Genomic DNA, 15,348 nt, shown 5'->3' on the forward strand with positions numbered 1-15,348 from the left:
CCATTTTGTGTTAATCCACGTGACTCCTCTAATAGACTCAGGATGGCAGCAACCAACACCTCTTTCCTTTCGAACTCCCCAGTGTCTAACGTGGTAGTCCTGGCACAAAGTAGGAACTCATAAATGCATGTGGAATGAATGAGAAGAAATTGTCAAGTGTCCAGCAAGGCTCTGGATCCAGAGGCACCAGGCAGGTCACCAAGTGGGTTGGGGAGGCCTGCCCTCAGAGAAGCTAAGTCACAAGGCACCGAGCACTGGGAAGCTTGGATCTCTGAACAGCAGGAGGCTGGGTCAGGGGCACAGCCTGAGGGGCTTGCTGCCCCTGAGCCCTGCCATTTGATGATGGGATCTATTCAGACATCTTCTCTCTGAAGTCAGAAAGTTTTGTCCTGAGAACTTAGGCTGTGCTGAGCCCATAGGCAGAGTTCAGTAGCTGGGCTAGAGATCATTCGGAGAAGATGATAAACTAAGTAAAGTTGGGGGTGACAGTTAAGAGATTAACACTGGTACAGCTAGGCACTGACCAATCAAAACAGTCCCAGGCCTTTAGTTCTAGAATAGGGTCTTGAGGCCACCCACTCTGCCAGACATTAACTCCTCAGTCATTGGATCTTGGTGAGGTCCAGAGATGCCCTGAGAGAAGCCAGAGCTGGGAGGTACACTTGGCTGAGGGAGTGGTCAGAGCAGTGGCTCTGTAACAGTAAAAACATTATAAGAGTAGTAACTGTAGGTCCCTACTCATGTGGGCTGAATACCACAAGGGTATGAGGTTGAACTATAACGAAGAGAGTCAGCCATTTTTCAAAAGCCACTTGTTCTATTTTGAGGGCTTTGTTACAATTAGATAATACAATGCATAACTCTTATTTAACCAGGCACACAGAGACTATAATTTCTCAACGTGGTAAAAATGAATAAGGGCCCCACTGTGAACTCCTCCGTGTGGTACAAGCCCTACTTTTACCTCAGGATTCCTGGTATACCTTATGGGAATTATATGACTTTTTGACATACAGATCAAGAGTCTTGAGTGTCAATTAGCAAATTTTATTTATTTTTTAGAGAAATATAAATTCAAATACTTCTCTGCTATGTGCTAGTGAATCATCTTGCGCTAATCCTATTTTGGAGGCCATCATACAGCTAACGTGCCTGAATTTCTGCTTTACAAACTTGTAAATCTGAAGTTGCCTTCACATTAGCTCAGGATGAAAAGAAGCTTCTAGAAGTATTTTTTTAATCCCTGAAATTACCAGTTGCTAAACAGTCATAATTTTTCCCTCAAATACAAAAGAAGTTGGTGGCAATCAGCCAAGAGAAACACTTAGCCTTGTAGAGAGAAGAGGACTATTATTAAAAGCCACAGCGGTCATTAGCAAAGATGATGTCATAATTCAATGCCTGGGCCTCCCTGGGATCCCCGGGGCCAAGAAGAGACGATCACAGTCTTTACCAAGCCAGTGAACAGTCTCCTGCCTAATGGTGTTTGGTGAAAGTGCTCAGTGTCCAGGGTGGGCGGTTTCCTGCAAAATGATCGGGGACCTCAGTGTTGCACCAGCTTGCAAAGCCGGTGGCCAGCACAGGGGATTTATGAACTGGTGACTTTGGGCTTTGATGAAGAAAAAGTGTGGAATTTTATGTGTGAACAGTACTTTGAGAATTCTTTGTGAGTCATACTTTCAAACACAGTGGAGCCTATCTTAGGATAGAACTTTCTTACAACTCCAGCACATCGGAGAGGGGGGGAACAACTCTTCAGGATTTTCACTAAGCTGAGATGTCTTTATTGCTTTTTAAAAACACTGGAGGAGCCCAGTATTCATGGTTTTAGAGATTACGAAACAAAAACAAAGAGAAAATTGGGAGTAACCAAGGAGTCTAACTTTTATTCACTTCTTTATTTTTCTTTCTTTCTTTCCACTTCTCTGCCACCACCTGTATCCCAACTCACATTTTCTGAGGCCTGTCCACCAAGGCCCTGGTAGGGAAATATGGTAATGGCAACGCATGAAGCCTGTGATCACATCTTGGTTCTGTCACTTGCCGCTAGTCAATGAAATCATGAAGAAATGATTGGCACCAAATGTGCTCACTGATTGTAAGATGCATCCTGGTTAAGAAGCAATGAAATAGAGGCCACAGCTGGGCAACTTCCAGAGCATGATATAACCTCTCTTGGTTAGCCATCTCCTCTAGAAAGGTTGTAGAACCTCATCTAGTAGAGGTTGTAAAACCTCCGCACAGTGTGGTTGTAAGGATAAGGTAAGATTGGGTATTTATGAGACCCCCTTTCTTGGAGCTGATGATGGCAACAATCCTAACATGTGGACAATCAGCATGTGGGCTTGCATCTCCGTCATTACTGAACTCTCTCTAACAGAGCTTGTAATAATCGTAGTAGAGGAGGTATTTTTCAGCTGGCAGGGCAATGCGGGGAGCTCTGGTGTTCAGGGGCTCTGGGGGCAGCTAGACTGCCCTGGGAACAATCTAGCTCTCGCTTACCACACACAGCCTTCCCCACTTGTGGGAGGAACATTGCGCTACCTGGGGCTCATTGTGGATGCAGGGCTTAACCAGAGTTTCTCCAGGTGCCATCGGCCTCGGATACGATGGCGGCCACACTGACAGAATAAGCAATCAACTAGTTAATTAATTAAAAACTGCTCTCAGTCCCCTACAAAACCCCCGTGGAGATTCTGCTTCCTTCCTTGTTGATGTCCTCCACCTGTGGCAGCCACTCAGGAGCTCGCTACTGTCGTCACTCCCAGGACCCTTCATGAGAAAGCCAGGAGCTTCTAGGCTGTGCCGCCCGAGCTCTACACAGAAAAGGTCTTCTTCACACCGTGGGTGGCATTCTATCATGTTGGGATAAAGGTAGGGCAGCTGTGGTCCCCGTGTCTCCCAGTGTCCCTTAGAGAACAGTCCCTGAACTTTGGCCAGCAGACGCTGTCTCCAGAGGGCTTAACAGGCCAGGGAGCAGATTCCGTGACGTCCCACTTGTTCCCCATCTCCCTGCCCGCGCCCAAACCAGAAAAAGCTTGTTTGTGAAAGACTCTGGTAAGAGAATGAAAAGACCAGCACATACTCAGAGACATAGTTATAAAATACATGTCTGATACAAGATTTGGATCCAAAACACACAAAGAATTCTTTTAAGACAGCTTTATTGAGTTATAATTCACCCATGTAAAGTGTACATCTTAATGGTTTAGGGTATAATATGTTATTAATTCTTTTTTAAAGTTGTGGTAAAGTATAACAAAATTTGCCATTTTAACCATTCTTAAGTGTACAATTAAGTGGCATCAAGTGTATTCACAAAGTTGTCCAACCGTCACCACTGTCCATTTCCAAAGTTTTTCATCATATCCAAAACAGAAATTCTGTAACCCTTAAGCAATAACTTACCCTCTCAGCCCTTAGTAATCTTAATCTACGCTGTCTCTGTGAATTTGCCTATTTTGACATTTCATGTAAGTGGAATCCTGTATTTGTCCTTCCGTACCTCGCTTATTTCATTTAGCATGTCATTTTCAGGGTTCACCCACGTAGCAGCATGTATCAGAACTTCATTCCTTTTTACACTTGACTAAATCTTCATTGTTCCTGTATACATTTTGTTTATCTCCTCATATGTTGTGTTGATTCCACCTTTCAGCTATTGTGAATAATGCTGCATTGGATGTTGGTGTACAAGTGTCTATTCAAGTCCTTGTTTTCCATTCCTTTGGGTATATATCTGGGTGTGAGTTGCTGGGGTCATCTGGTAATTCTATGTTTAGCTTTGAGGAACTGCTAAACTATTTTTCCATGGAGGCTGCAACACTTTCCATTCGTACCAGCAGTGTATGAGGGTTTTAATTTTTCCACAGCCTCATCAACACTTGTCATTTACTGTTGTTATTACAGCCATTCTAGTGGGTATGAAATGGTATTTCATTGTAGTTTTGATTTGTATTTTCCTAATGATTAATGATGCTGACCGTTTTTCATGTGTTATTGGCCATTTATGTATCTTCTTTGGAGCAATGTATATTCAAGTTATTTATTTGCCCATTTTTCAATTGGGTTGTTTTTTGTTGGTTCTGTTATAGCAATTATTTATAGATTCTAGATATTAAATGCCTTATGTTATTTCCAAATATTTCTCCCATTCTCTAAGTTGTCTTTTCACTTTCTTAATAGTGTCCTTTTTGCACAAAAGTTTTCAAATGAAGTCTATTTACTTAATTTTTCCTTTGTTACTGGTGCTTTTAGTATCACATCGAAGAACTCATAGCTATATCCAAGGTCATGAAGGTTTACCCCTGTGTTTTCTTCCAAGAGTTTTATGATTTTAGCTCTTATACTTAGGTTATTGATCCACTTTTTGTTAATTTTTGTATTGAGTATGAGGTAGGGATCCAACTTTATTCTTTTGCATGTGGAAATCCAGTTATCCCAGCACATCTCTTTAAGAGACTGTTCTTTCCCCCATTGAATGGACTCAGCATTCTTGTCAAAAAGCAATTTGCCGTAAATGTATGAGTTTATTTCTGAACTCTTGATTCTATTCTGTTGATCTATTTATCTATCCTTAGGCTAGTACCCTGTTTTGATTATTGTAGCTTTGTGTTACATTTTAAAATCTTCTTTTTTTTTTTTTAATTTTTTTTTCAACGTTTATTTATTTTTTTGGGGACAGAGAGAGACAGAGCATGAACGGGGGAGGGGCAGAGAGAGAGGGAGACACAGAATCAGAAACAGGCTCCAGGCTCTGAGCCATCAGCCCAGAGCCTGACGCGGGGCTCGAACTCACGGACCGCGAGATCGTGACCTGGCTGAAGTCGGACGCTTAACCGACTACGCCACCCAGGCACCCCAAAATCTTCTTTTTTAAAAATGGTTTTTGGGGGCACCTGGGTGGCTTAGTCAGTTAAGCATTCAACTCTTGATTTCTGCTCAGATCATGACTTCATGGTTCATGAGTACAGAGCCCCGGGTCAGGCTCTGTACTGACAGTACAGAGCCTGCTTGGGATTGCCTCTCTCCTCTCTTTGCCCCTCCCCCATCCATGCTCTCTCTCTCTCTCTCTCTCTCTCTCTCTCTCTCTTTCAAAATAAATAAATAAATAAACTTAAAATAATGGTTTTGTTTCCTGTCTCACATATAAGTCCTTCATCCACTTTGAGTTTATTTTTGTGAATGGTGTAAGAAAGTGGTCTAGTTTCATTCTTCTGCATGTTGTTGTCCAGCAATTTCTTACTTGACACATCTCCAAAGACAAGGGAATTAAAAGCAAAAATGAACTATTGGGACCCCACGAAGATAAAAAGCTTCTACACAGCAAAGGAAACAATCAACAAAACTAAAAGGCAGCCGATGGAATGGGAAAAGATATTTGCAAATAACATATCGGATAAAGGGCTAGTATCCAGAACCTATAAAGAACTCACCAAACTCAATACCCAAAAAACAAATAATCCAGTGAAAAAATGGGCAGAAGACATGAAACAATACTTCTCTAAAGAAGACATCCAGATGGCCAACAGGCACATGAAAAGATGCTCAACATCACTCCTCATCAGGGAAATACAAATCAAAACCACATTGAGATATCACCTCATACCAGTTAGAGTGGCTAAAATGAACAAATCAGGAGACTATAGATGGTGGAGAGGATGTGGAGAAACAGGAACCCTCTTGCACTGTTGGTGGGAATGCAAACTGGCACAGCCACTCTGGAAAAGAGCATGGAGGTTCCTAAAAAAATTAAAAACAGATCTACCCTATTACCCAGCAATAGCACTGCTAGGAATTTACCCAAGGGATAACAGGAGTGCTGATGCATAGGGGCACTTGTACCCCAATGTTTATAGCAGCACTTTCAACAATAGCCAAATTATGGAAAGAGCCTAAATGTCCATCAACTGATGAATGGATAAAGAAGTTGTGGTTTACATATGGAATACTAGTTGGCAATGAGAAAGTATGAAATGTGGCCATTTGTAGCAATGTGGATGGAACTGGAGAGTGTTATGCTAAGTGAAATAAGCCATACAGAGAAAGACAGATACCATATGTTTTCACTCTTATGTGGATCCTGAGAAACTTAACAGAAGACCATGGGGGGAGGGGAAGGGAAAAAAAAAAAAGGTTAGAGAGGGAAAGAGCCAAACCATAAGAGACTCTTAAAAACTGAGAATAAACTGAGGGTTGATGGGGGGTGGGAGGGAGGGGAGGGTGGGTGATGGATATTGAGGAGGGCACCTGTTGGGATGAGCACTGGGTATGCAAATCGATGTGACAATAAATTTCATATTAAAAAATAAATTAAATTAAATTAAATAATGGTTTTGTTTGTCCAGGGCCCCTTGCTATTACATATGAATTTGAGGATTGACTTTTCTATTTCTGCAAAAGAGGCCATTTGAGTTTTGATATGGGTTACATTGAAACGTAGATCAAAGAATTGTTCAAACTTAACATTAAAGAAAACAAGCAAAAAAATGGGCAAAAATCTGAGCAGATACCTCACCAAAAAAGGTACACAGATGGAAAATAAGCATATGAAAAAATGCTCACCATTAATATGTCAATAGAGAGTTACAGATTCAAACTACAATAATATGCCATTACAGTTCTATTACAATGACTAAAATTTTAAAAACTGGCATTACTAAATGCTAGAAAGGATGTGGAGCAATAGAAACTCCATTGCTGCGGTGGGAATGCAAAATAGCACAGCCACTTTAGAAAACAGTTTGGCAGTTTGTGTAAAAAGCTAAACATAGCCTTACCATATGATCTAGCACTTGCACTCCTACGTATTTACTCAATTGATTTGAAAACTTATGTCTGCACAAAAACCTGCACATGAATATTTATAGCAACTTTATTTATATTCACCAAAAACTGGAAGCAGCCAAGGTGAATAGATAAATGGAGAAACTAGGGGACAGCCAGACTATGGAATGTCCTCCCATGATGAGAAGAAATGAGTTAGGAAGCCGCAGAAATAGATGGATGAACCTTATGTGCTTCTGGCTAAGTGAAATTAGCCAATCTGGAAAGGCTACATACTGTGTGATTCCAGTTGTGTGACATTCTGGGAAAGATAAAACTGTACAGACAGCCAAAAAATCAGTAGTTGCCAGAGGTCCAGGGGGAGGAAGGGAGGGATGAATAGGTAAAGCACATGGGATATTTAGAGCTGTGAGACTATTTTGCATGATGCCGTAATGTTGGATTCAAGACCTTATGCATTTGTCAAAACTCCTACAACTTTACAGTACAAAGAATGGATCTTAATGTATCCAGATTTTTTTCCCAAATAATTTAATAGGCTACTGGATCAAATGCACACTGTAACATGAGAATACAACTGTGTTATATCATACATAAATGTATGATACAACCTCAGTGAAGGAGTGGAAGGAAAAGTGCTGACCTAAGTAGCTGTGGAAATAAGTGAAGTTTGGAAGACTAAAGGCAAAAGGAACAGCTTATAAGCACTATAATCTAGTGTATTAAGTTGTTTCCCATGGTGGCATGGGTTAACAATTCTGATACCAAATGTGTATACTGGAATTGAGTAATTAAGTACATGGGTGGCAGGTGGTGGGAGCTTAGTCTCTCACTGGTGCAGTAAGAATTTACAGATTAGCAAAGTGATGAGGCTAGAATGATCCATGCAGTAATGGATTAGAGATATTACTATGAAGTTATGTTTAGCTTAATATAGATTCATTTCCTTGCTCTTTCAGCTGAGAGGGACTAGAAACAATAAAACCCCAGTAGTAAGTAGCACATGTATTGAGTAGTGGTTTCCAATGCCATGTTTCAAAGAAGGAATTAGGTCTCCTTGAATCAATGGCTGATCATAGGACCGGAGCAGGCTATAACATAAAAGGTGATCCTAGATCATCTTGTGCCAGAAAGTAAGAAGTAGATGAAAGAAAGAGAGAGAGAAAGAGATGGAGGGAGGGAGGCAGGAAGAAAGTGAGAGAAAGAAAAGAGAAGAAAAGAAAAAGAAAGAAGGAAGGAAGAGAGAGAAAGAGAAAGAGAGGAAGGAAGGAAGAGAAAGAGGGAGTGAGGAGGAAGGAATTAGGGGAATATGTCAAAGGGACACAGGAGCCATCTGAAATGGCCAAAGCTGGAACAATTTGAGCAACAAAATAAATATTGGATTATAACCCAAAGTATAAAATAAGTACCCATGAGTCCATTCTAATATAAATAAATGATTGAATAAATAAATGGGGAGAAGAGACAAATCCTGCATGCAGAAGATTCCAAAAAAAGAGTCACTTTACGGTGGAGAACCCTGACCAGCACTACCCAGCCAGGTGATCAGGGTCGCGATCAAGGTTGATATCAACAGTGATAAATCGTGTTGACAGTATGTATCTTGATCTGATGTGTAAAATGGCACTTTGTGTCTTCCTTCTAAAAACCCATAACCCCAGTAGAGTCATGAAAAAAACATCAGACATATTCCATAGAAGGGTATTGTATAAAATACATGACCAGTACTCCTCAAAACTCTCAGTCATCAAAAACAAGGAAGGTCTGATAAACTGTCAGATAGAGGAGCCTAAGGAGACATGATCACTAGATGTAGTGTGGGATCCTGCAAAAAGAACAACAGAAAGGGCCATAGGTAAAAAACTAAGGAAGGCTATGGGGCACCTGTGGCTCAGTTGGTTGAGCGCCTGAGTCTTGATTCCAACTCAGGTCATGATCCGAGGGTTGTGGGATTGAGCCCTGCGTCAGCCTCCACGTTGAGCATGGTGCCCACTTAAGATGCTCTCTCTGCCCCACCCCCCGCCCCTCTTCCCTCCTCATTTGCTCTCTAAAACAAAAAAAAAACCTCAAGGAAGCCTGAATAAACTATGGCGTTTGCTTCATAATAATGTGTCACTATAGGTTCTTTAGCTCTAACAAATGTACTGAAGTGATAGACGATATTAATAATAGAAATTGGCTGAGGGGATATATGGGAACTCTCTGTACTGTCTTCTCATTTTTTCTGTAAATCCAAAATTGTTCTAAAAAATAAAACACATTAAAAAAAAAAAAACAATAACTAACCAAAAAAACTGACCACGTAGATATTTTCCTCATTCTTCCGGGAAGAATCTGAAACTCAGAAGAATCCGAGTACTTGGCACAAGATTGCCCGTCATTTAAATGGCAGAGGTGGGATTCAAATGCAGGGCCCACTGTTGAATCAGTGACTTTTGCCTGTCTGTGGATGGAACCTTTCTGTTCTGTAGTTTTACACATATCCCTTCATGTGTGTGTGTTTCTTTCTTGTTCTTCCCAGGGGATGGCCTTTACACTTGAAGAAAGGCTGCAGCTTGGAATCCACGGCCTGATTCCCCCCTGCTTCCTGAGCCAGGACGTCCAGCTTCTCCGGATCATGAGATACTACGAGCGGCAGCAGAGCGACCTGGACAAGTCAGTGCCTAGATCTGCTCTCTCTACTCGAGCCACAGGCTGAGCTGTTTCTTGTGGCCCATACGAGGTTCTCTTGGTTCTCTGCAGCAGGGAAAGGCTGAGAGCCCTGAGACATCCCAGACCCAGCCCTGTCTTCCACAGGGTGGTGGTCTCCCTGAGGGACAGGGCTTGTTATGATAGAGGCACCGTAGACGTGTCTTGGGAGAACTGGGAAGGGAGACTGACGTCCAACCAGTGGAATCTGGTTGGGCCTCTGGGAAGTGATGGTATCTGAGTCAGCTGGAGAAGCACTGATGGGACTTCAGCAGATGGCACTGGTGTTCATGGAAGGCATTTCACTCAACAGGGAGAAGGGGAGCAAGGGGGAGAAGGGTGGTACATGGCCCAGGTTCCTACAGTAAGGGGAATGTGTGGGAGAAGAGGGGAAGTGCACAATGACACCTCCGAAGGGACCTCAGATGTCATATGTTAGAGCCGCTAATAACCCTGCCTCCCCTCTGGGTTCTCCCAGTGGGGATACTACACGAAGAGCCAAATGAGGGATCACAGGGTCAGCTTTGTCAGTTTTTACTAAAGAAGGTGGTGACCTCCCACGTCACATGGCTGTGAATTGGTACAGCCAGGATTTGAACACAGTTCGCTCCAGAGTCTGCTCTTAATTGCTCTGCTGTGCCATAGCTAAGAGGCATTAGAGCTCAGTGGCTATAAGACTAGACTCTAGTATTAGACTGACTTCAAATCCTCATTCTATCACTTAACAGCAAAACTTACTCAGCCCCTCTGGTTCATTGCTCATCTGTACCATACCAGTGGTATCTAACTCATAGGGTTATAAGGCTTAAATGCATTAGTATTTGTAATGTGCTCAGAATAGTTACATAGTAACTGTAACTTACAACAATAGGCACTGTACAAAAGCGTGCAAAAATAAATATGGCGCCTTGCTGGGCTCCGGCAGAAATTTAGGGAGAAGATAAGAGACCCCCCCATATATCTATAGAGCTTAATGGCCAAGACTTTGGGTCATTGATGGTGTGGCTGTCCCCCTCAGCAGGATGTCAGATCCTGCACCTGTCTTCCCATGCTTCCCCCATAGAGTCCATGTTTTCTAAATTGTAGTGAATAATGAAAGCTCTGCTTCCCCCCTTCCCTCTATTCCGGAACAGGTAAACTCTATGGGTATCACTCCCATTAACTCCAAGGCCATACTGCAGCCCAGGTCAAATATTCTTTCCTTCTTGTTTATTCCACTCAGTAGTCTAACTATGTCACCCTGAAGACCAAACCAGAAAGTACAGGATTAATCCAACCAACAGCATTACACATGCTCTAACTTTGAACAATCTGAACTTCCCCTGTTTGTTAAATGTACAAAGAATTAAAGTCTAATGTGAAATCCTTTTTCCTAAGAATTAAAAGTCCTAAATCCTTCCCTGTCCCCAGTTTTTTTCAGCTAGATAGACTTTACTCATATGCCTGCGAAGACATACCAGGCTCAGGGAGCAGGGGACGTGCCTGATACTGGCTGCTCTACAGGGCTTGCTCCTGATGGTCTGTTGACTCCTCTGACCCACTCATTCCCAGAGTCCCTTATTTCAGCAGGCGCTCAGGGAAATGCTAAGGAAGCTCCCTGGCTTCTTTTCAGTAAGGGTAATGGTATGCTGGTAAATTTATAGTAACTGGTTCTGGGGCATGAGGAGAACCCTGATTTATAGCATTGGCCAATTTCCATGATATAAATACTCCCAACCATGACCGATTTCAAGTTATCAACTTGACATCACTGGATGCAGAACTGGGAAGAGATGGGTGCAAATGGCTACTGAGTAAGGGAATGAGCTCAGAACACTAGTAATGAGCTGAGATCCTGGCTACGCAAGCAGAAATCCTCCCTTCCTTCTAAAACACTGTTTTTAGTTCTAGACCACGGCCTTTGGTAGGGAAGAGACTGAGGCCCCAGGAAGTCACATGACTTCCCCAGAGTCACAGTGCTAGTTAACAGCAGAATTGGGGTTCAAACCCAGGACCCTGATACCATGCCCAGGGATCATTCCCCTCTGGGTACCTCTCTCCCACCCCATTCCATGCCAGGGCTCAAGTGCCTCCATACTCTCCTACACTGTTGTCCAGAACGGGTGTGATATCAGTAGTCACCAACACCTCACCTTGAATTTCAACCCTTGGGTTTTTTTCCCCCAGGGTTTTTGCGTTTTCAGGACTCTGAATGAAAGGCTTTTTTCCTGGCTTACTGATTTCAGGCTTCAGGGAATAGGTGAGAAAGAGATTTTTTTGGAGCACACCTCCTGAGGTCAAGTGGTACTCAGCCACTCAGGGAGCTCTGCTTGTGACAGGGACCAGCTCTTTGTAGTGGGAAAGTCCAGCTCTGGTGTATTCTGTATTTTCCTCGACTCTATGCCACCTCCAGTATATTATTATTTTTTTTCTTTTTTAAATTTTTTTAATGTTTATTTTTGAGAGAGAGAGAGAAATAGAGACAGCATGAATGGGGGAGGGGCAGAGAGCGAAAGGGAGACACAGAATCTGAAACAGGCTCCAGCCTCTGAACTGTCAGCACAGAGCCTGATGAGGGGCTCGAACTCTGACTGGCGAGATCGTGACCTGAGCGAAAGTCAAGGAGCTTAACTGACTGAGCCACCTAAGTGCCCCTATGATTTTTTCATTCAGTAATGTCCACACAGTAATAACATAACTAACCATCTTGCATCATGGTTGTGATTCTGGAGTCAGATTGCTTAAGTTCAAATCTATTTCATTTCTCTGTGCCTTACCCTCCTTATCTCTAAAACAGCCAGAATTATAGGACCTACCTCACAAGTCTTTGGGGGTTTTAAATGAGTTAATGTAAAATGTTTAGAATAGTGTCTATGCCATGAATAATGATAAGTACTATAAGGCAGACAATATCCTCCACATTTTACGAAAATGAGACCCATGCTTAGGGGAGATAGTGATTTGCCCATGAACGTGCCATTGTAAGTAGCTGAGCAGGAGCCCTGGGTCTTTGCATCAAGGGACCTCTGCACTGCCACTATGGTGCTCATGTGACCAGTGTGATTCTCGTCTCCCTTTCCAAGGTACATCATTCTCATGACACTCCAGGACCGGAACGAGAAGCTCTTCTACCGAGTGCTGACGTCAGACGTGGAGAAATTCATGCCCATCGTGTACACCCCCACCGTGGGACTGGCCTGTCAGCACTATGGCCTGACCTTCCGCAGGCCCCGGTGAGCCATCCTGGGGCGTGGGCTCAGGGAGGGGCCGTCTCATGTTAGGGAATCTATTCTTCCCTCTGGCCTTGCTTAATGGGATTCTGGAGGCTATTCCTGGTTGAGCCAAAGGCTCGACAAGACATTTGATCTTAAGCTCTTGCTCAGGAAATTACCCCACGCCCAGAGAAATGAGCTGAGAGAGGGTCTAGCAAGGGAATAACAGAGCCCCTCCACCTTCCAATGATAAATGCGCAACATGTTGTTCAAAGTTGGCCTGAAAGGTATTTCAGATTGTTTTTCTCTCATTATCTACCTACCACCTACCCCTCTCTTGTCATCTCCACAGTGCCGACGGCTCTCTTGCCAGTTCGGGCCAATGAATAATGGAGTGTTGGATACCAAAGACTGAATTCTTTTGCTGACTCAAAGAAGCAGTATTCCTTCATTTGGGCTTGACTCAGATTCCACTTAAAATGTCATTTATTAGACAAAAATTTGGCACTACAGTTTCTTTCAGAGCCAAAGAATTTAGAGGGCAGTCTTTCTAAAAAGATTGCTTGTTTTTTTTTTTTTCATGATGAGTTCAGAATATATATTTTTAAAAATGTATAAAAAAGGAAAAATGAGTGTTTTCCAAAGATCCTTAGTGCAAGGTGCCTGGTTATTATCAATACATATTTCTAGCACTGCTGATAAAAGACTGGCTTGGGTTTATTATATGTAATGGAACACTGTTTTAGTCTGTGTTAGAATATGTTAAGATACAGTGTGCTGTGCACTGATGTGTAATTTATGTTTGCATAGAATTTATAAATCTGTGTTTATAAATCCTTTGGTATATGAGGAGTATGTAATCATGGATCTAGAACATCTTTTGTTGATTTAGAAAAACATTCTTCCAGTTGTGAAGCCAGCATTTGGGATGAGCCTGCTGCCTGAGCACGTGGAGGCCCTGATGCCGGTTCTCTTCCTCTTCTGGCCCCACTGTCACCTTTGGCCAAGGGGCAGTGTGTCACGTCTCATCTTCTTGATGAGAAGTGGGGGGGGGGGGGTTCCAGCTGTTGAAGCAGACCTGACCTCATCACTCAGAGCAGCCATGGGGTGTCTGAATGGCTCAGTCAGTTAAATGTCCGACTCCTGATTTTGGGCTCGGGTCATGATCTCATGGTTCGTGGGATTGAGCCCTGCCTCAGGCTCTGTGCTGAGCGTGGAGCATGCTCAGGATTTTCTCTCTCTCTCTTCCCCCTCCCCACTCACTCACTGTCTCTGTCTCTCTAAAAACAAAGTAAATAAACTTAAAAAAAAAAAAGGAGCCATTCTTCTGCAGTCCTATGGGGGGACTGCACCCAGACCCTGTAGCAGTGGTCTTCAACCTGCCTTTTTCAAGAGGAAAGAGACTCCTTTTCTCTTACTCATTCTGAAACCAGTAGTGGCAGCGACCTTGGGAGCTGGTAGAACATTTCTAAAGGATGTAGGACCCTGTTTACCTGCCAGTTCCTACTCAGAAATGATCCTCCCAGGTCCTCCCTCCTGCAGAGTGCAGGTCAGCTCATTTCCCTCCTCCAAGGCCATCAGCAGCCTTCAAGTCTTAAAGAAACAAGTCCAGCACTTTGATGAAAGTAAGCCTGTCACAGCCCAGCTCCGGCTCAGAAATCCCATGCTCTGGCTACCCTGATCTATTCCTCATGTCCAAGTACGTCTGGTGCTCTAATCCTCTGTGCCTTTGCACATGTGTTCCTCTCTGCCTCAGACATCTGCATTCTCTTCTTTCCTTGTTCTCTGTCCATCAGAATTGTTGCTAGCCTTCAAGGTCACCCAAGAGTCAGCTTCTCTGCCCTCCCTGATCCACCAGGGCTGAACTGCTCACTCCTTCCTCTGCCTCCCCCTCAATTCATTACGCGTAGTTCCATTCCATAGTTACATTTTTTGTGCTTCATGTTTTTAATTATTTGTATATCAGCCCCCTCTACCAGAACACAAATTTCTTGAGGCGTTAGTCAATACTTCAGATCCATTTGCATATACTAGACCAGTACTTGGCAAGCACTTGACACTCTGATGGGAAAGTAGCATTGTGTACTGACTAGAAAGAGCTTCGTCTTTGCTGTCAGCCCTGACTTTTAGTCTCCTTGACCTCGGGCAATTTCCTTATCCTCTCTCAGCCTTAATTTCAACATTTGTAAAATGAAGGTAATAATACTACCTATATCAACTAGTCATTGTGAGGGTAAAATGTGATGTGTGGATTAGGTATCTGTCATACATGTGAGTGTTTATTTGTCTTCAGTGACTGTTGTAGGAGGAAGGAAAATTTGCTACATGTAGAGTCATACATACACACTTTTACATTTTTAAAAAGAAAATTGAGTCATTGAACATTTAATGAACTCACACATTTAACTACAGACACAATTGGACTCTTCCAGAACCTACTGTTTCCTGAAGTCCTTCAGCCCTTATGACATGGCTCACTGCCTGTACTGGCTGGCCACTGAGGTCCTGTGGAAATGCAAGGCTATCCCACTCCCAGGCTACAATCTAGATTGTAGATTTGGTTGTTGGTTCCGGATGAACCAGTTACTAGGATCAGCATCCTGCACATACAACAGGTTCTTAAGGTAGACCTCCAGAACCCACTCTAGAATCCAGGGAACACACAAAACTGAACTTGAGTTAA

The 15,348-nt window shown here is 43.0% G+C and overlaps 1 protein-coding gene across 3 annotated transcripts in view; it reads left to right on the forward strand.

Annotated features, from left to right (window-relative positions):
- The window catches only part of ME3 (malic enzyme 3), a 184,626-nt gene that overhangs the window by 76,086 nt on the left and 93,192 nt on the right, over positions 1 to 15,348 (forward strand). For all 3 annotated transcript variants that reach the window (XM_045483694.1, XM_045483695.1, XM_045483696.1), the window contains 2 exons: positions 9,308 to 9,441; positions 12,537 to 12,686. In XM_045483694.1, coding sequence (XP_045339650.1) covers positions 9,308 to 9,441; positions 12,537 to 12,686 — 284 coding nt within the window. The remainder of the gene's footprint in view (positions 1 to 9,307; positions 9,442 to 12,536; positions 12,687 to 15,348) is intronic.

The sequence above is a fragment of the Leopardus geoffroyi genome, chromosome D1, assembly GCF_018350155.1.
Source record: "Leopardus geoffroyi isolate Oge1 chromosome D1, O.geoffroyi_Oge1_pat1.0, whole genome shotgun sequence".
Lineage (NCBI taxonomy): Eukaryota > Metazoa > Chordata > Mammalia > Carnivora > Felidae > Leopardus > Leopardus geoffroyi.